General features: G+C 46.2%; 1 protein-coding gene across 1 annotated transcript; it reads left to right on the top strand.

The window, feature by feature from the left end:
• The first annotated feature begins 7,071 nt into the window (after window positions 1-7,071).
• Window positions 7,072-20,122, top strand: LOC129514615 (gastrin-releasing peptide). Its single transcript, XM_055333349.1, has 3 exons — window positions 7,072-7,280; window positions 12,331-12,573; window positions 19,776-20,122. Exons 1-3 carry the CDS (start codon window positions 7,142-7,144, stop codon window positions 19,832-19,834), a joined length of 441 nt encoding a protein of 146 aa, XP_055189324.1. The 5' UTR covers window positions 7,072-7,141; the 3' UTR covers window positions 19,835-20,122.
• Window positions 20,123-20,648: the final 526 nt, after the last annotated feature.

The following is a 20,648-nucleotide window of genomic DNA, read 5'->3' as shown; positions in this document are numbered from 1 at the left end:
AAAAGCCTCTCAAAATTATCCCCAATATCCATTCTAAAATTATTTTTAGTATACCTTTTATGTCTTCTGGGCAATGAAATTTGTCACACCCCAGAAAGTTCTGGAACTACAAAGAAGTCCGTTTTTACCAGACTTACTGCAGTTAAAGCTCGGGAATCAGATGGACCGGAGGTCAATCCTTGGCTCTGCCAATTACCAGGGGGCCATCAGACAAGTCATGTAATTCCTCCGGGCCTCCGTGTCCACCTTGATAAAATGGGATAAATAACACCCGCGTCCTTGGACAACTGTGAAGATCACACGAGCTAATGTACATACAACCAGGCATAATGCCTGGTCCATAATAGGTATATGATTACCTCCTCGGGGGGCTAAATAGCCTGGGGTTAGGCACTGAACAAAGAAAGTGTGCTATCTTGAAGCTCACAATGTATAATAAAAATTAGCTTGCACTAATTATATTTCTCCATCATTAATTAAAATAAAAAAGGAGCTGCCAATCCATACATGCACACAACCTCATTTAATCCTCTCAACACCAACTCAATTTATAGATGAAGAGACTAGGATGCAATTGCCAAGTGACTTGCCTGAGGTCACCCAGTTGCTCCTATGTGGCTGAGACTGAATTAGAACCCACGTCCATGGCGCACACAACTGCCCTGTTCCTGGCCGTGTCCCATCATTTCCCTTCTCAGCCTTCTTCCTTTGCTCTGTCCTGGGCCTGGAAACCTTGGGGTATCTCTCCAAGATACCTGCCTGCAAGACCTGCCCTCAAAGCCTTCACAGATACCAATGTGTAAGTGACCAGTGACAGCCAACCCAGGCCCTCAATCTTAAGCAGGGACTCCCAGGCTCAACAATGAGGGGGCAATGATGGAGGTAGGACCCATTTCTGTATTTCCAGAAGTCACCTTAAAAATATACATTGACTGTTACCCAGGGCAATTTACACGTATAATGCAATCCCTATCAAAATACCATGGACTTTCTTCAGAGACTTAGAACAAATTATCTTAAGATTTGTGTGGAATCAGAAAAGACCCCAAACAGCCAGGGAATTTTAAAAAAAGAAAACCATATCTGGGGGCATCACAATGCCAGATTTCAGGTTGTACTACAAAGCTGTGTTCATCAAGACAGTGTGGTACTGGCACAAAAACAGACATATAGATCAATGGAACAGAACAGAGAACCCAGAAGTGGACCCTGAACTTTATGCTCAACTAATATACGATAAAGGAGGAAAGACGATCCACTGGAAGAAAGACAGTCTCTTCAATAAATGGTGCTGGGAAAATTGGACATCCACATGCAGAAGAATGAAACTGGACCACTCTCTTGCACCATACACAAAGATAAACTCAAAATAGATGAAAGATCTAAATGTGAGACAAGATTCCATCAAAATCCCAGAGGAGAACTCAGGCAACACCCTTTTTGAACTTGGCCACAGTAACCGGAGAAGGACAAACAGTGTATGTTCTCATTCATTTGGGGAATATGAATAATAGTGAAAGGGAATATAAGGGAAGGGAGAAGAAATGTGTGAGAAATATCAGAAAGGGAGACAGAACATAAAGACTTCTAACTCTGGGAAATGAACTAGGGGTGGTGGAGGGGGAGGAGGGTGGGGGGTGGGGGTGAATGGGTGATGGGCACTGAGGGGTACACTTGACGGGATGAGCACTGGGTGTTATTCTGTATGTTGGTAAATTGAACACCAATAAAAATTAATTTATAAAAAAAATATACATTGACATTTGATGAAGTTGAAAAGATTAACTAACTAAAAGTCCATGTTCCACTGATTTGAGCTGGAATTACATTGATCTTCTGCGGTACTCCTTATTTCAACATGATTAGACATTCAGATGGACAATTCCTTATGTCTTTGATGAATGAAAGTGGGAAATCTAAGCAACATGGTCTGCTTCACAATAAGAAGCCCATCAAAACCTGAATTCTTGGGACGCCTGGGTAGCTTAGTGGTTGAGCATCTGCCTTTAACTCAGGGCGTGATCCCAGAGTCCTGGAATCGAGCCCTGAATCGGGCTCTCTGCAGAGAGCCTGCTTCTCCCTCTGCCTGTGTCTCTGCCTCTCTCATGAATAAATAAATAAATAAAATCTTTTTTAAAAAAGAAAAACACCTGAATTCTATAGGAGAAATAAATTGAAAAATGCCTTTAGTGATGAACTATCTGGGAATCACTGAGCTAAAAGGTAAAGTACAAATCATGGAATATTAGACACAAGATGACATAGACCTGAGGATCTGGGGAGAAAGGCCCTGGTGCATGAGACATTGGGTGCCCATGGGCTCATGCCTTCTTTTCAGGGAACGCTGCCTGCCCACAAGCCCCATGGAGCAGACACTGCCATATACATCCTCATGTGTTCCTAGCCCCTGACAAGGGTTGACTGGATATTCTGGACTCATTCATCCATAAGCTGTGGGTCTGAATCAAAATAATGAGCTGAGTTGATCATGTTTCTCTCTTGGAAATTGGAAATTAGGAAACAGAGATGGAGGCTGTTCCAGCAGAGGTGGAGGCCATGTGAAAAGTGGTCTCCTACAGCAGGTGCTGGGCTAGGGAGGTAACTCTCACATAGTGGATGGGGAGGTAGCTTCTCACAGAGTTTCATGGGACTGGAAACCCACGAATGGCCAGGGAAGCCAGTCCAGAGTATGGAGAATGGAGCAGGTGTGGAGAGCAGGAAACAGTTCATGAGTAGTGACTCGAGGGGAGATTGGGGCCAGTCCTAGCTCCCATAAGACCCGGATGTATATTTATCTTCTGTGGAGTAGAGAGCTTGCTGGGGGGACCGCTATGGAATTTCCTGGAAAATGCCACCTGGGAGCGGAGAGAAGAGCACACAGGGGGTGTGGCCCTAGAAGTCTCCAGCAGGAATGCCAAGTTAAAAGTGAATGAACACCATTCCATTAGCCAGAGTATTTTGCTAGATGTTACTCTTTGTCTCTCTTTTCCCTCTGTCCTGTAGACTGTGATAGACTGAGGGACTGGCCTCATTACTGCTCCCTGGATATTCATGCTCATACCACTGTCTCTTCTGGGACAGGGCTTTCCCACCCCTAGATGTTGGGCATAGCCAAGTGACTTGCTTTGGCCAATGGCACAACAGGTAGATGACAGTGGGTGAGTTCTAGGTCTAGGCATTAAGAGAGCTTGCATGTTGTATCTCTGCCACCGCCAGGAGGAGACCATGCTCTGGCCAGCCCACTGGTTTCACCAGGGGGAGAGAAACATGGAGCAGACTTAAACCAAACCTTGGCCGAGAACCCAGACCAGTGGAGCTGACATGGGATCATCAGAGCCCCCCTAGTCCACCATCCCACATGTGAAAAATTAATGCCACTGAAATGGTGTGCCCCATTTGACACATAAAACTTTTGTGGAAGTAGCAAAACAGGAAGATCCATTTAGAAGGGTTAGATTAAATGTTCTTAATTCAGGCCACAGTGATAAGAAAATATAGCACCCCATTGGGCCTAAAGGGTGCTGGCCAGAGTGGATAGCAAGAGATTCCTGATGGGATGTAGATCTTTGGGACAGAGGGAAATGAGCTACAAGTCCAGTCTTTCGTGTCCCTGAAGAGATCCCCCTCTTTGCCAGCCTTGTAGAATTTCATTTTACTTCATTAAGTTATATTTGTAAGACCGTCCTCCTGCCCGAGGTACATTAGGCTGGTTTTGGCAGCTGTCCACAGAGGGGCAATCTGAGTCAGGCTCCTGACTATCAAGGCTAGTGTCTCTTACACTTACCTGTGACCTTGTGGCTGCCTGTTTCACCAATGAAATATGAGAGGAATAGAGAAGTGTTACATTTGGGCTGGTGCATTCAGAGAGGGGGCTCCTCACTTTCCTCTTCCTGCCAGCTACAATTCAGGCCATGAAGGACAGACACTAGAACTGTACTAATAAAGTTGGTCCATGCCCCAGCTGCTCATCATTGAACATTTTGTTGCTCACCTACACCGTGATAAAGAGCTTGTGCTAGGGATGCCTGGGTGGCTCAGCAGTTTAGCGCTGCCTTCAGCCCAGGGCGAGATCCTGGATCCTGTATCGGGCTCCCTGCGTGGAGCCTGCTTCTCCCTCTGCCTGTCTCTCTCTCTCTCTCTCTCTCTCTCTGTCTCTCATGAATAAATAAATTTTTAAAAATCTTTAAAAAAAGATTCGGCAAATCTTTATTAAAAAAAAAAAAAGAGCTTGTGCTAGAGTGCAAAACCACAACATCACCAGCACACTGTTGAACTCAGCTGACTTTTTTTTTCCCCATAGGAAGATGTTCTCGATGAAGGAAGCAGTGCATTGATTTACATTTTGGTACAAGCTCCTTGTCTCCTTGTCGATCAGCCCTTTGAGGAGAGGCACACTGGGGATGGCAGAGGCACAGGATGAAATAAACCTGGATTTCTGAATATCCATATAGAACACAGCTGCTTTGCAGCTGAGGACATCTGCCTTAGGCTGTAATGAGAAAAAGAAACAGACCTGTCTTTTGTTTTAAAGATTTTATTTATTTATTTATTTATTTATTTATTTATTTATTTATTTATTTAAGAGAAAGCGAGAGCAAGTGAGGTCACAGAGGAAGAGGGAGAAGCAGACTCCCCATTGAGCAGAAAGCCCAATGTGGGGCTCCATCTCAGGACCCAGAGATCATGGCCTGAGCTGAAGGCAGATGATGCTCTGAGTGAGCCACCCAGGTGGTCCCCCAAGATGTGTCATTTGGATGTGGCATTGCATTGTGCGATTTCTTTCTCAAAGCACTTTAGCTTTCCCCTAACTAAGTCAGCGGGGTTAATCATCTCTACCTGCAGGGCTGTGGTGAAGCTTTTAAAAGGCATAGAGGAGGTTACCGAGCCAGGATCTGTTCAGGCTCACTCAATGCTGACTGAATCAAGCATGCTATGGTTTCTTTCTCTAACTTGTAACAATCCATTGTCTTTTCTGGTTAGGGGACTGGACTCAGGCTCCCAGATCTGCAGGACAGTGCCTCCATTCCCACCTATGGAGTCTCTTCCTGAGCCTAGGACTGGGCCAGGCACTGTGGACACAGCCCTGAGCAAGCCTGACACAGTCACTGCCCTGATGGGGTGCCAAAGCAAGTCACATGTCCAAGCCCAAGACCGGGTACAGCCTGTGTGCTAGGATGCTTAGAGGAAGACCAGGAGTGGATGGAGTGACCCAGGTATTTCCTGGCCCGCAAGAGACCCAAGAAACAGTGGTTTGCCCGTATTAGCAGAAGAGTTGTACTTGACATACAATTGTTCTTACACTTAAATATATTTACATATTGTGGTTTTTCCACAGTCTCATGGGGGCAAAGCATCATTTGAAGATCCTAAAATAATCTTGATTAAACAAAGGGAAGGGACATTTTTCTATGACTTTATATGAAAAGATAAAGGTTGAATGTTCCTCCAAAGACCCAAGGTTGTAGAAGGCATTTAGACCTGACCATTTCTCAGGTTAGTTGTTCATGTATCAACTACACGGTAAACACTACTATGATCCAGGTTCTCTATAGGAACACGGGGGGACAAGACCAATAGAAGTTCATAGCCAAATGGGAGGCAGTAAATCTATGGATGATCACCATCAGTGCTCAGTGGAATGTCTGCTTACTGATGGGGTGGATGCAGAGGCTGGGGCCCCAGAATGGATGGAGTCCAGGCCAGGTATGGACTTTTTCTACTGAATGTCACTTGGGTCATTCCCTCGGGATAGTAGTACCACATTTCTATGGCTAATAATGTGATCTTGAATTTATTTATTTATTTATTTATTTATTTATTTATTTATTTATCTTTATTTTTTTACCTTATAGCCAGACATAGGCATGGAAATACTCTTCCAAGCCCAAGTCAGTCATGCAAGGTGCCCATGTAATCTTCTCAGAATGGCACATATACAGTGAGTGACCAGATAGGTGGAGAAAAATGTAGGATTTCGACTTCTACAGTATCAACACCAGAGTTGAGAAGGAACACCAGGGGCCCACCAGTGAGACAAGTCACCAGCACTGGTGAGGAGTAGCCCTGCGGGAGCCTGCAAATACACCCCCAGCTCCGCCAGCCTCAAGGTGGGCAACAGCATCCTCCCAGCTTCTGTTTATTGTGGCATTGCTGTGGCCTTCATCCGCTTTGTATCCATGGCATCGGACACTGGGGGGAGTTGGGCCCTTGACCCTCCTTGACAGCTGAGCACAGAAAGAGCAGCGGGAAGTTGAGCAACTCTAGAGAGGCCTGTGCATAGCAGCTTAGGGGCAGTTTGAGCTTTCTGGTAGACGCAGCTGAAAGCAGCTACTTCCTGGAAGCAATAGGCTTCTGGAAGGGGCCAGGTGTATAATAAAATTATTGTCAGCTCTGTTCACATAACATATCCTTCCCGCTGCCACCTGCATCTCATCATACAAGTGGGCAAGGGCATCTCTGAAGTGTCGGAGGTGGGGTGAGGGTAATGCTGGTGGTGGTGAGAAGGGGGATCTGAAGGGTGGTGAGAGGGAGGCAAGGTCCGGAGGGGTGTGGATGGGGACCTCGAGAGGGGCGGTGGTCCACGGAGGGGGAGAGGGGTGAGCATCCCAAAGCCCAGCCTGAAGGCATCTTTCCTCCGTGCTCCCCCCCCCTCTGCCCCAACTCCTCCCTGCCCACCCCCTGGGGTCGCCCGCGGGGTCGCAGGATCCGAAGGCAGCTCACCCAGCGGAACCCGGAACCCCGGGTGGGGCCGGGGTGGAGCTCGGGGCGTGGGGCTGGAGCCGGGGCGTCGAGGATGGGCCGCATGAATCCACCGTGGGCCGGGCGGACAGGGCTAGGGGAAGGTCGCGAGGGGCAGTGCGCACGGCCTTACCCCGCATCCCCCACCCTGGGCCGGAAGATGGATGATTTTCGGGGACTGCTGTCCCAGCGCCCCGGCTCGCTGCGGGGAGACGTCAGAGCGCTCGGGGCCTTGGGAGAAGAGCCCCCGGCCCCACCCCCGCCCGGGCTGCCTATAAAGTCGGGGCCTCGCGGCGCTGCGGCGGCACCGGCGGCGCTCCCCGGGTCCCGCTCCTCGCGCCCGCGCTCCGAGGGGAGAGCGCGCTCCGCCGGCCTCCGCGCTCCAGCGCTTCCCGCCCGGACCATGCGCCGCCGCGAGCTCCCGCTCGTCCTGCTGGCGCTGGTCCTCTGCCAGGCGCCCCGGGGCCCCGCCGCTCCGGTGCCGGGGGGCCAGGGCACGGTGCTGGACAAGATGTACCCGCGCGGCAACCACTGGGCGGTGGGTGAGTGTCCCGCGCGCTCCAGTCCTCGGCGGGACCCCGGCTGGGGGAGGGCTCCGCCGCGACCCTTCATCTGCGTCCTCCCAAAGATCCACGCCGCCGCCGCCCCCGCCCCTCGCGGGTCCTGGGAAGCCGTCGGTCCCTGAGCAGCCTCGGGCTGCCGGGAGCTCCTTCCCCGCTCGGGCACCCGGGCGGGCGCAGCTCCCCGAACCCGCTAACCCGCCCTCCGCACCTACCCCATACTTGCTTCGGCCAGCTGGGCGGTAGCCTCGCCTCGCACGGCTCTGTCCTTGAACGCCGCGGGCAGCGGGGTCCCCGAGCGCGTCCCGGAGCCCCGGGATTCCGCCCGCGGGGAGCCGGATGCGGGCTGCGCCCCGGGCGCCGCGCGAAGCCACAAGTGTGGGAGCCGGTCCTGGGGCCCGCTGCCCCTCGGCCGCGGCTCTCCTGGACTCGCCCAGTCCTTCCGCCAGGGAACATTTCCTCTCTCCTGCCCCTTTGCCCAGCCCTCCCTCCTTCCCTCTCTGGGGCTCGGGGCTCCCCGCCCACGCCAACCCGGCCTCTCGGGCCCCCCAGACCCCGCTGTCCTCCGTCTGTCTAGATCTGTGGCCTCCCCGCTCCTTCCCCCTTCCCTCTGCCGGCACGTCCGACCCGGGGAGGACGCGACCCCCCAGCTTTCCCGCTACTGCTGGCCGGCGGGGGTGGGGGTAGGGGCCCGCCACCTGGGCCCACCCAGCGTCACCCCGGGGCTCGCCCCCCGCCAGCAGAGCCTCTTGTGCCCAGTGCAAAGCTTGCTCGGAAGCCTCCCCACCTAGCCAGCCTCGACAGCTCCAACTCTTCCCGGGAAGCAGGTCGATCCCAAAGCGACTTAAGGGGTGGCGGTGGTGCGGGTGGGGTGCGGTCCTCTCTTCCTTAACCATCTACTCAGAGGGGGCGACGGTGTATTGGAAAGATACTTGCTAATCCAAGTACCAGCCGAGTCACAGATGGTGTGAGGACCAGGACGCATTTATGGGAAGAGGTGAGGCACAGCTGTCCCGTGCTCTGCTCCTCTGTGCTGCATATGCTTTGGCAGAGGAATCCAGAACTCGGGCTTGCAGCGGGTTAGTCTTCAGCACGGCGAACAGAACCGGCTAACAGAACCGTTTGCCGAGTCCTGGAGGCCGCAGGGCTGCGGGTATTTGTGATCTCCGAGGGGACACCGAGAACCCAGCCCCGGGGCATGGAGAAGAGAGGTTGGGATGGGTGGAGATGAAAAGCCCCCCACCCTTGAAGAGAGAAGGATATTTAGAAAGTAGAAGCTGAACCTAGAATTGATGCTTTAAAAGGACTTGTGGGAATTTAGACCAAGTGACCAGTGTCTAGTCCAGCCACCAGCCGGTGGCCTAGGAAGGTGGAACGAAACTCCCAGGTTTCCAATCTCTTTTCCCTCATCCATCTTTTTGGATTACAAAGACATATTATAAGGCAGCCCTTGCAGGCCAAAAGCAGGACAAGAGAGTCATATGGGGAGGAGAATCGTGTTGTTTTTGAGGCAGGCCAACCCTGATTGCTGTAGTTCTCCAACACATCTGTCCCATCCCTGCGTGTTTAGGGGCTCTGGTGGTGAAACACCCTTGGGCGTTCCTCATACCAACCAGTGGCAACCCCCAATTTTCTCATTTTCCTATTTGTTCTGGAACGCACTCTCCCCTTTTTATCTCTTGGCCAGCTGTGCAGAGATGGTGGAAAACAAGAGACAGAGGAAGGTGAAGTAGAAAAATCACAGTTTGGTCTAAAATAACATGGCGATTGAGGAAAAGTTTGCTTTGCAGAGACGTCTATCTCTGGGAATCTGAGCACCACTCATAAGCATGAATGATGTTGTTAGATTTTAAATTTAGCTTTCCACTCTCCTAAGTAAATGCCTGTCCTCCTCAATCACGGAAGACATGCAGTTTAGTTTCAATTATATCAACCGAAAGCTACATATTGCTGTCCAAGCTGTCAGCACAAATTTGCAGGTTTGTTAAGGGAATTGCTTCTTGCAGCTGAGAGAAGCATGGTGTGGCAATGGAAAGCAAGTTAACAGATGGAAAACTTAAATTCTTGTCTGGCTTGATGTTTATGGTAATGTTTTGTTTGTGCAAAATATAGATATGAAAATATAGGTCAACACTACTACTGGTAACTGTCCCCACTGCTCCCAGAAAATGCTTCCAGTCGTGACACTGATGTCACCTATGTTGTAGCAGGTTGAATTCTGAAACACCCAGGTTCAGCCGCAGAATGGCTTTCCGTGGGAATGCTACCCCAGAGACTGTGAAATGTTGTTTCTGGATCACTCCAGAAAAACTCGCCCTCGGAAGAGTTCAACACTTGACGTCTCTATGTTTTAATGGATATTTTCCTCAGTTGAGGTGATCTTCAAATTTTGAGCTTAAGAAAATTCATTTATGTTTCTACCCTGCTGTGTTAGTGGTATTTTGAAGTGATTAAAAAGGACAAAAGCCTTTTTTTTTTTTTAACTTCTGGGCAAGCTTTTATTTATTTATTTTTTCAAGAGCCTGTCTTTTGTCTAGGCTGAGATCTCTATTACTATGATACGGACACATAACAAACGTGGATGGGAAAAGAGGAAGTGGGCAGATCATCCGTGTTGCTATGGAGACGTTTATTTGGTTGGTAGTTGCCAGCTCCAAAGTGAAACAGGACCCAGTGTGTTCCCTGGGATGCCATAGATGGTGCACTTTCCTTAATGACCAGTGAGTCTGTGGATCCGGGGATGAGAGCCTGACCAGCACCCACCCACCAAATATGCAGATACGTACACTGTCACAAGGAACTACGTTAAATCAATCACAGGATGGAGGATTACTTTGTCTTCCCATTTTACAAAGGTCCACCAAATTTTTCCAGTGTGACAAAAATGAAGATCTTATTTGTAAAAACGTCTCCATGGCCCCCTCTGCTTCATTGGTTATAACACCTTTCTCATCTGTAGTGTCCTAATTAGATGAGAGCAGTGAGGGAAGGGAAGAGTGACCAAGGTCATTACTGGAGCATCAGGTTCTAATCCTGCTTTCCCATTATCATGATTCAATTTCCTCCGTAGAAATAAAGCCAAATCCTTCACTGCTTCCTGAGAAGTTGTGCAACATAATCACTGTTATGGCTAAAAGCAAGGTGATTTCATGGATATCCGGGCACCAAGTTGACCAAGCAGACAAGTGAGGAGCCAGTCCTTCAGGATTCCAGTCTTGCAGCTGGGGCTGTGTCCTCTGTAGGGTCTTGAAATTGTGTGAAGTGTCATGTCATAAGTGACTTGACAAGTGCTCACGTGGCAATGCAGGAAAACCTCATTGTCAGGCTCCCCAGGACTCACAGAATTAATTTTTCTAAGTCAGAAGGTGGCTGGGTGGCTCAGTCTGTTGAATGTCTGCCTTCAGCTCAGGTCATGATCTGGGCATCTTGGGATCGAGTCCCACACCAGGCTCCCTGCTCAGTGCGGAGTCTGCTTCTCCTCTGCCCTTCCCCTCTGCTCATAATCTCTTTCTCAAATCAATAGAATCTTCAAAAGAAAAAAAAATTTTTCTGAGTCACATGATGAATCGTGATACACTGACATATCACCTCTATTCCTTTTTATAACATTAGAAAGACTTTTGTTGACCTTACCCTTACTTCCGGACCCCAGAGTGATTTCTACCTGCCTTATATTTTTTGGAAGTTCAAAGACACTTCATAGCAGTATAATATAGTAGAGTCTGGACTGTGCGCTGATTTTAATCCTAGAATCTTTGCTTACACGTGGGTGACCTTTGACAAGTCTCCTCTGCATCGAACTTATTGTGGAGTAGACCAAATGGAACGTCCTGTAAACAGACGCCAACAGTAAAGTCCTGGTGAGGGCTCCTCTGGTGGTGGCCAGAGGTCTTGTCATTTTCAGTGGCCGTGGTCTGTCCAACATTATTCCCATTATTCCCGCAATGTTTGCTTAAATATATCTAATGCCAAACAACATTGGAATCACCAAGAGCTTTCTTTCCTTATGAGCTTTAAATCAAAAGCATCATAGTTTTACGAGTATCAGGAGCTTAAAAGTACTATAAAATGCAAGTGCTGAGAGGTGGGGAGAAAAAAAACCACTGAGGAAAGTAAATAAAATAATGTGAGCATTATTAGCAAGGGGCTAAGGCATTAAGAATGCAGACCTTGAATTCCATACCCACTTCTGACACTGTGGCTTTTCCCACTTACATACATGAATGTCCACATTTTTAGTGGCCTGGCCTCTTGCGCAGCAACTTTTATTCATTTATATAGCAAGTGTCCATCCCTGGACCCATTGGTGGAGTTTCACTGACCCTTTTAGACATCTAGGAGAAAATTCTGCACTTCTGTGACTGAAAAGTGTTACTCAGAACTTGTTTTCACCTCGTTTTTCATTACATACTCGGCAAATGAATTTCTAGGTGACAATTCCTAGATTCAGTCTCAGCTAAAATTCTAAGAAAGTTTAAATGAAAAATTCCTTTGGCACATTTATTTGTATTAGAGAACAGAGGAAACCAACATCCTTTTTTAATCACACCAAGAAAAGCAGCAAGACTCTTCTTTGCAGCAGCAATTCAGAAGTGATTGAAGAAGATGTTTAACCTCTGTCATTCAGCTGGGAATAGAATTCAGTGCATGCAGAATTGGTGGCAATATTTTAGGTATGGAAGGTTCCTTAGTTTTCATCCAGTCTGACCCGTTCATTTTAGAGTTGAGAAAATTGAGGACTGGGGATGCTCAAAACTTGGCAGAGGTCTCCTTGCTGGTTAGCATAGGTGCTGGGACCAACCCCAGGACCCCTGGGTTGCGGTTATAAATTTTGTCCAACTTATTGCACATGTTGGACAGGGAGCAAAATAGATCAGTTATTGATGAAGTAACTTCTGAGAATTAAATGCTATTTATTCTGCATTTGGGAGGAAGCTGTACACACCTAACTGGTGTCCTTTGAAATTTCTTGTTTATGAGTTCCCCTGGGTTCAGTGGTCATCATATTTTGGTTTTGTTTTTCTTTTCACAGGGCACCTAATGGGGAAAAAGAGCACCAGAGAGTCCCCATATGTTTATGAGGAAGGGAGCCTGAAGCAGCAGCTGCAGGGGTACATCCGTTGGGAAGAAGCTGCAAGGAATTTACTAAGCCTCATGGAAGCAAAGGGGACCAGGAGCCATCAGACACCTCAGAGGGAGCCCCTGGGCATTCGCCAGTCTGCTTGGGATTACCAGGACAACAGCAACTTTAAAGTCATAGGTCCAACTCGTGAAGGTACAACACACTGGGTGGGAGAGTGGGAGCGGGGTGGGATGGGGTGAAGGGTGGAGGTGTTTGGGGGAGAGCTGGAAGTTAGGTTGAGCTGAGAGAATAAATTGTGCAAGCCTTCAGAGCCACTTAACTAGGCTGACACCAATACACGCTGAGAAATGAGTAGGTGCTTCCCTGTCTAATTTCAACGTAATAGATGATTTTTCTTCTTAGCATATCAAAAGGATATTGGTTCCAAACTCCAATTTAGGAGTTTTATTAGTTATCATGCTTATTAGTGATTGTGCATTGAAGGGATTTTTTTTTTTTAATCCACCAGGCCCTCCCAGAATTTTTTGAAAGTGAGGCCAGAGATTATTTGAGTCTCTCCCTATGTTTGTTTGTTTTGATTTTTATTTAAATTTTAGTTAGTTAGCATACAGTGCAATATTGGTTTCGGGAGTAGAAGTCAGTGATCCATCACTTACAACCCTTGGTGCTCATGGCCAGTGCCCTCCTTAATCCCCTTCACCCATCTAGCCCATCCCCCACCCACCTCCCTCCATCAGTCCTCAGTTTGTTCTCCACCATTAAGAGTCTCTTATGGTTTGTTTCCTCTCTCCTTTTTCCTCCTTCCCATATGTTCATCTGTCTTGTTTCTTAAATTCCACATGAGTGAAATCATATATTTGTTTTTCTGTGACTAATTTCACTTAGCGTAGTACACTCAGGCACCATCCACGTTGTTGCAAATGGCAAGATTTCATTTTTGATGGCTGAGATATGATTCCATGATATGATTCCATGTCTTCTTTATCCATTCATCAGTTGATGGATATTTGAGCTCTCTCCATAGTTTAGCTATTGTTGGTATTGCTTATATAAACAGCATGGCGCAGGTGTCCCTTCAAATCTGCAATTTTATATCTTTTGGGTAAATACCTAGTAGTGCAATTACTGGGTCGTAGGGTAGTTCTATTTTTAACTTTTTGAGGAAACTCCACACTGTTTTCCAGAGTGGCTGCACCAGTTTGCATTCCCACCAACAATGTAGGAGGGTTCCCCTTTCCTCATCCTCACGGGCACCTGTTGTTTCTTGTGTTACTAATTTTAGCCATTCTGATGTGTGTGAGGTGGTATCTCATTGTGGTTTTGATTTGTATTTCCCTGGTGATGACTGATGTTGAGCATCTTTTCATGTGTCTGTCAGCCATCTGCATGTCTTCTTTGGAAAAGTGTCTATTTATGTCTTCTGCCCATTTCTTAACCAGATTATTTGGTTTTTGAGCATTGAGTTTCATGAGTTCTTTATAGATTTTGGATACTAACCCTTTATCTGATAAGACATTTTATTTTTTTAAAAGATTTATTTTTTTTTTTATTCATGAGAGACACAGAGAGAGAGAGAGAGAGAGGCAGAAACACAGGCAGAGGGAGAAGCAGGCTCCATGCAGGGACCCCAACGCTTGACTCGATCCTGGGGCCTTCAGGATCATGCCCTGGGCCGAAGGCAGGCGCTAAACCACTGAGCCACCCAGGGATCCCCTGATAAGACATTTCAAATATCTTCTCCCATTCCACAGGCTGCCTTCTTTTAGTTGTGTTGACTGTTTCCTTTGCTGTGCAGAAGCTTTTTATGTTGATGAAGTCCCGATAGTTCATTTTTGCTTTTGTTTCCCTTGCCTCTGGGGATGTGCTCTATGTTTGTTTTTGATGAGCACTAGTGGAGGGGGCTATTCACATACACTTTTAGAAGAGAACATTCTGGTTTGCTACCTTCTATGCAGAAGAGCACTTCTTTATATTTGTTTTAAGATTACCTAGTTTGAGTCTCACACTAATATTTCAAAACTTGATGAACACATCTAATCAACTGATTTTTTTTTGTATAGTGTCTCGTAGAAGAGAGAGAGAAGGAATTATACCAAATGGGCATTACTTAGGTACAAAGACAGTAAATGGGATGGAAGAGAGAATAAAGATGATGGAAGAGAGAATAAAATGTATAGGAAGAAAGCAAAGCAACAGAAAATGAAGTGATTCTCATTAACCTTTAAGAAGTTTCCACAAAATTGATATAAAAAGCAAAAACAATAATCACAATTCTAGCAATACTAAGGATGGCTGCTTTTATTGAGTGATTACCATAATCCAAGTACCAGGCAATGCAGTTCACCTTCACTTTTCTCTGTTCATGCTCACAGCAGTATTAGGAGGAAGATTCAAGGGACGCCTGGGTGGCTCAGCGGTTGAGCATCTGCCTTTGGCTCAGGGTGTGATCCTGGAGTCCCGGGGTCAAGTCCCATGTCAGGCTCCCTGAATGGAGTCTGCTTCTCCCTCTGCCTGTGTCTCTGCCTCTCTCTGGGTGTGTCTCATGAATAAATAAATAAAATCTTTTTAAAAAATTCTAAAAAAGGAGGAAGATTCAAGAAAATTCTATCATTCTCCCCGTTTCACACGTGAGTAAACGGAGACAAGTCACATAGCTTTTCACTGGTGAGAGCAGGGTAGGAGCCCACGTCCTCTCCATGGACAGTCTGGGGCCACATAAAACATCTCCTGGGGAACGAGAGGTTCCTTGTGGATCCTAAATATGAAGGATGTGGGATCTAGTAGTAGCCTTGCTCCTCATGGTTTCTTTTTTTTTTTTTAAGATTTTATTTTTTTATTCATGAGAGACAGACAGAGAGAGAGAGAGAGAGAGAGAGAGAGAAGCAGGCTCCATGCAGGGAGCCCGACATGGGACTCGATCCCGGGTCTCCAGGATCAGGCCCTGAGCTGAAGGCAGCGCTAAACCGCTGAGCCACCCGGGCTGCCCTCCTCTCAGTTTCTGACCAGAATAATACTGTGTTTCACTCACCGAGCTTGGAGAGCTGGCGCCTTCACTCCTTCACAGTGATTAACTCTTTGACTGATGGGCCCTTTGCAGAGATGCGGGGCTGGCTTTGCCAAGCCTCAGCTGGCTTCTCTGTGTTTCACTGCACTTTGGTCTACTGTGGATTCTCTATGCCAAACACAAATGCAAAGTTCACTTGTTGCATTAAGCATCTAGGGAGAAAAATCTCTAGGAGCCTTTATTCAGAAAGAAAATCTGGATTAAGCCAACCGATACGGAAATAAGTAGCAACTTTGTACAAAGCCTTGAGTGATTCTCTTACCCACATCTGTATTATTGGGGTCACAACCAGCTCACTTCTTTGTTGGTGGATTACAGGGCTCTGAGGGCTCTGGGAATTTAGGATTGACTTCCCAGCCCCTGACTGAAGCCTTTTCTTGATCAGGTGACTTTATGGACTTACTGCGTGGATGTCCAACAGCAGTGCCTTCTCCTTTGTCTGAGGACTAACAATGATCACTGCCACAAAACTCCCTAAGGCAATTTTATAAACACCAAAATGGACTTTACGCTCATCACTCATTCCTTTTTTTTAAAAAAAAAAGCTTTTATTTATTTATTCATGACAGACACACAGAGAAAGGCACAGACATGGGGGGAGGGAGAAGTAGGCTCCCTGAGGGGAGCCCGATGTGGAACTCAATCCCAGGACCCCAGGATCATGATCTGAGCCAAAGGCAGATGCACTACCACTGAGCCACTCAGGCATCCCTAACTCATTCCTATTTGAATGAAACTGCAATATCCATTTTGAGTTACTTTATTCCTCTAACCCTGGATCTGCATAAATTTGAGACTGAAAAAAATTCAGCTCCCGGGGCACCTGAGTAGCTCAGTTGGTTAAGCATCTGACTCTTAATTTCAGTTCAGGTCATGATGTCAGGGTCCTGGGCTCAAGAGCCACATCAGGCTCTGCACTCAGCGGGGAGTCTACTTGAGATTCTCTCTCCCTCTGCTTCTCTGTCTCTTGCTCAAATAAATAAATAGGTCTTTTTAAAAAATTCAGCTCCTTCCTTAAAAATCAAAATTTTCCTGTCATATTCAGAAGAATATTCTGTAAGCTGAGAAGCCAAGTATGAAAGAATAGCTCCAAAACAATCACTGAGTGGTCGTAGTGTGAGGTGGCCTGAGTGGGCAGTCACAAAGAGTGAGTGTTTCAAGGGGATAGTGTTTCTGTTTTCATGTGATGCAGGGGGGAAAAAGCTATCTTTTAATAAATCTTTTAATAATCAGGCCTCAATTTTCTACTCTATCTTTTTATGTTTTGTTTTTGTTCCTTCTATAAGCTTTGATGACCCATCCCATTTTATTCCTTTTTTTTTTTTTAGATTTTATTTTATTTATTTGAGAGAGAGAGTTCACATGAGCAGCATGAGGGTCAGAATGAGAGGGGAAAGAGACTTCACTGAGCATGAACCCCTTGTCAGGCTGTGATCATGAGCTGAGTGGAAACCAAGAGTTGGGTGCCCAACTGACTGAGCCACCCCGATCTCCCACGTTATGTTCCATCTCAAGTCAAATAATTAACTATTGCACACATTGGTACCGTTCTTTTGGATATATTTCCCAGCAATATGAAAAAAATTCAACCATTGTATAGTTGTTGCACAGATGGAAAGGGTTTATCACTCTTTTTGTTTGGAAACTCCATCTTAGTGAAACAATGTTGACATGCAAATTGAAACCATCTTCTAGTTTTCTTTTTTTTTTCTTTTATTTATTTATTTATTTATTTATTTATTTATTTATTATTTATTTACGATAGTCATACAGAGAGAGAGAGAGGCAGAGACACAGGCAGAGGGAGAAGCAGGCTCCATGCACCGGGAGCCTGACGTGGGACTTGATCCCGGGTCTCCAGGATCGTGCCCTGGGCCAAAGGCAGGCGCCAAACCGCTGTGCCACCCAGGGATCCCCATCTTCTAGTTTTCTTATTCACAAAGAGGGAATAACAAGAGAATGGTTCTATTAGAAATCCATATATTGCTCAATGTTAGGACGAGGTTTAATAACTTAGCTGAGCATTGCCAGAAGTAGCAGCAGGAATTTTCAAAGGCTGAAGGACTTTTCTTAAAATTAAAAACTTTGCACATATGCTCTCCTCTCGCATTTTAGTCATAAAACATGAAGTCCTGTCACCAGATCTCCCAGAGCTGTAGTCAGAAACTCTGAGCATCTTCATGTTTTGGTGACAAAGATATTTACTTAATTCAGGAAAGATTTGTGTAAATGTGCACTGAAACTAGACTACTATAATCATGGAAGACGAGCTCCAGAACTTTATTAGCAATTATGGCCAATCATTTTCAAGGTTAACCTAATCTTTTAACTGTACCCTTATCACAAAAAATTAATGGAACTTTTACCCTATGGTTTCTAGTACATGAAACAGTGTTTAGGTCAGCCCCAGTACTGAAAACATAATCCTAGATGTGGCTATGGATTGTCCTGAGTTTCAAGGAAGCTTGAAGTTGACCTTTGGGTTCCTTTTGTAATTTAGAGCATTGTTCTTTGCAGCGTGTGTGTGTGTGTGTGTGTGTGTGTGTGTGTGTGTGTGTTTTCTGTTATTCAGTGGACAAGAAGAAAGGGGCCTAGGGAGTACATTGCAGAGGGTTTTACAGGAAGGAAGTAAAAATACAAGTTTCCCCTCACTTTTAAGGGATGGCTCCCACTGTCCCGTCAAATCAGCATTGAGAATAGAAAGGTTTTATTTCTTCATGTGTGAAACACTCCAGAGGAAGTTCCAAATGTAGGAAAAACAGCAATATGTAATCGAGAATAACTAAAAAGTCTCCGATCACCCTGACATTTCCTCTGAAGGATCAGAGTGAAGTCACCCCCACCTCCAATATAGCTCCCCCCACCATAACGGACCCCTCCCTCTTGCCTCTGGCTCCTTGATCTTCCTCGGTTACCTTTACTTTTTCCTTGTAGCTTTACTTCCATTCCCTAGAGCCAAACAGCTCAGATTCAATATTTTGAGCCAGTGTAGGGGCTTCACGGATCCTTGCCCACATCCTCCACTGGCCCCTTTTATGAGCACTGGCCTATATTGCAAGATGGATGGAAGCATCTTCAGGCAGGCTGGTGACCCTTAATAGTGCAGCCCAGGTTACATGGAGAAAAGCAAAACTAATTAGTCTGTGTGGGAATTGAGCTTCAGTCCCTGGCCTTATTAGCACCTTGCCAAAGCAGTTGAGTCACAGAGCAGGTAATAACTCGCCTGAGACTATAAGTAACTCCTTTATTAGAAACAAATGGCGTGTCTGGCCATTGGGGAACCTGAATTGCCAGAGAACCTTGGAAAGTGTAATAAGCTCCAGTCTGGTTGAAAAGCATTTTCTCATCTCCCCATAGAAAGGGTGCTATATGGGGAACAAAGACATATTTTAACATTACAACTACTCATTCTTTCTTCAGTCTGAATTTGAGCAGAAGCCATAACAAGCAAGCCACAATAAATTTACAACTGGCGGAAATCCAAATTAGCTCCTGTTCCCAAGTTGCATGCTACTACCACTTACAGTCCGAGCTTCATAATGTGTCATCCTGTGATTCATAAACTAGCTTTGATTTGTGCAATGAGGCGTTGCCAAACTAAACAAAGTAAGAATTAAGATTCCATATTCGCTAAGGGCCCCCCTACCAAGCTGATACTTGAGTAACAAATTCCCGGTGATCATACATTTAATTTCCAACTGTGGTCAAAATATACCTGAATGAGGGGCGCCTGGGTGGCTCAGTGGTTGAGTGTCTGCCTTCAGCTCAGGGCATGATCCCAGGGTCCTGGATCGAGTCCCACATCGGGCTCCCTGCTCAGCGGGGGTCTGCTTCTCCCTCTGCCTGTGTCTCTGCCTCTCTCTCTTTCTCTCTGTCTCTCATGAATAAATGGATGAAATATTTAATATATATATATATATATATATATATATATATATATATATATATATATCTGAATAGTCCTATCAGGATACAAGTTCAGCTAATAAAACAAAAAGAGCCAAACATAGAGCAGCTCCAGAAAAAAGAGGAAGTCAGTTTGTTTCTGTCTCTCTGTCTCTCTGTCTCTCTCTTTCCGTCTCTCGTTAGACAACTGTGGTTCTCCAGCATGAACAGACTCAGAATCACCTGGAAGACTTCTGAAAGGCCAGATCGCTGGGCTCCCCCCACCCAGAGTTTCTAACTCAGTAGGTCGGGGGCAGACCTAAGAATTTGCTTTTCTAATAAGCTCCCAAGTGATGCTGATGGTTTGTGGGGGAATGTATTTGCCTTTAGCATGAGACTTAAGTATCGCTAACTGTTTGCTTTCCTCTTTTTAATATTTTTTAAGTTGGCGGACTCTCTGCTTCAGGTTCTCAACCTGAGGGAAGAAACCCCCCGCTGAATTAACACGGACAGCAATGGCCTCTCTCAAAGAAGCAAAGCAAAACCCTTAAGAGACTATGTTCTACAGTCATCGATTCTACTGGATCATCAACAAGATTCCCTTTGTGCAAAACACTTAACTATTCTTGTATCTTTCAACCAAATCCATGATTTTCAAGCAGCATCTTCTGCTTTGAACTTGTTTGCCGTGAATAATTGTCCATAAAGAGTCTTCCAATCAATGCTCTTTACATCTAAGCTATTTGTCCATTAGACTCCAGCCCCCAACCTGTTACCATTCACAATAAAAAACCCAAGCACCTTATCCAAAGGGCAGATAGTTCTCTTATTTCAATTCCAAATGAAATGATGCAGCAGAGATAACAAACAAAACAGCTTGATAATGAACTTGTGTGCTCACTGATGAAGATAGACTGGATTTTTAACTCTCCCTTCATTTTTGGGGGGAATTAATTTTTAAGACATTTTATTTATATATTTGAGAGTGAGAGTGAGAGAGAGCATGAGTGAGGGGAAAGGGAGAGAGAGAGAAGCAGGCTCCCTACTGAGCAGGGAGCCCGACATGGGGCTCAGTCCCAGGACCCTGAGATCATGACCTGAACTGAAGTCGAATGCTTGACCCACTGAGCCACCCAGGCGCCCCTTAACTCTCCTTGTGAAGGCCACTTACTGAATCCGGGTAGTGACATACAGCCTTTCTGGAGGCTTCAACTAGAAGCTCATATTCTCTTATCCTTACCATCGCATGAGCTAGGCTGAAGGTAGAGGCTTACGCGTCACTTAATAATTGTCATTTCTTTAGCCCTTACCATGACCA

Source organism: Nyctereutes procyonoides, unplaced genomic scaffold, assembly GCF_905146905.1.
Source record: "Nyctereutes procyonoides isolate TBG_1078 unplaced genomic scaffold, NYPRO_anot_genome, whole genome shotgun sequence".
Lineage (NCBI taxonomy): Eukaryota > Metazoa > Chordata > Mammalia > Carnivora > Canidae > Nyctereutes > Nyctereutes procyonoides.
This window is presented reverse-complemented; position numbering and strand designations above follow the sequence as displayed.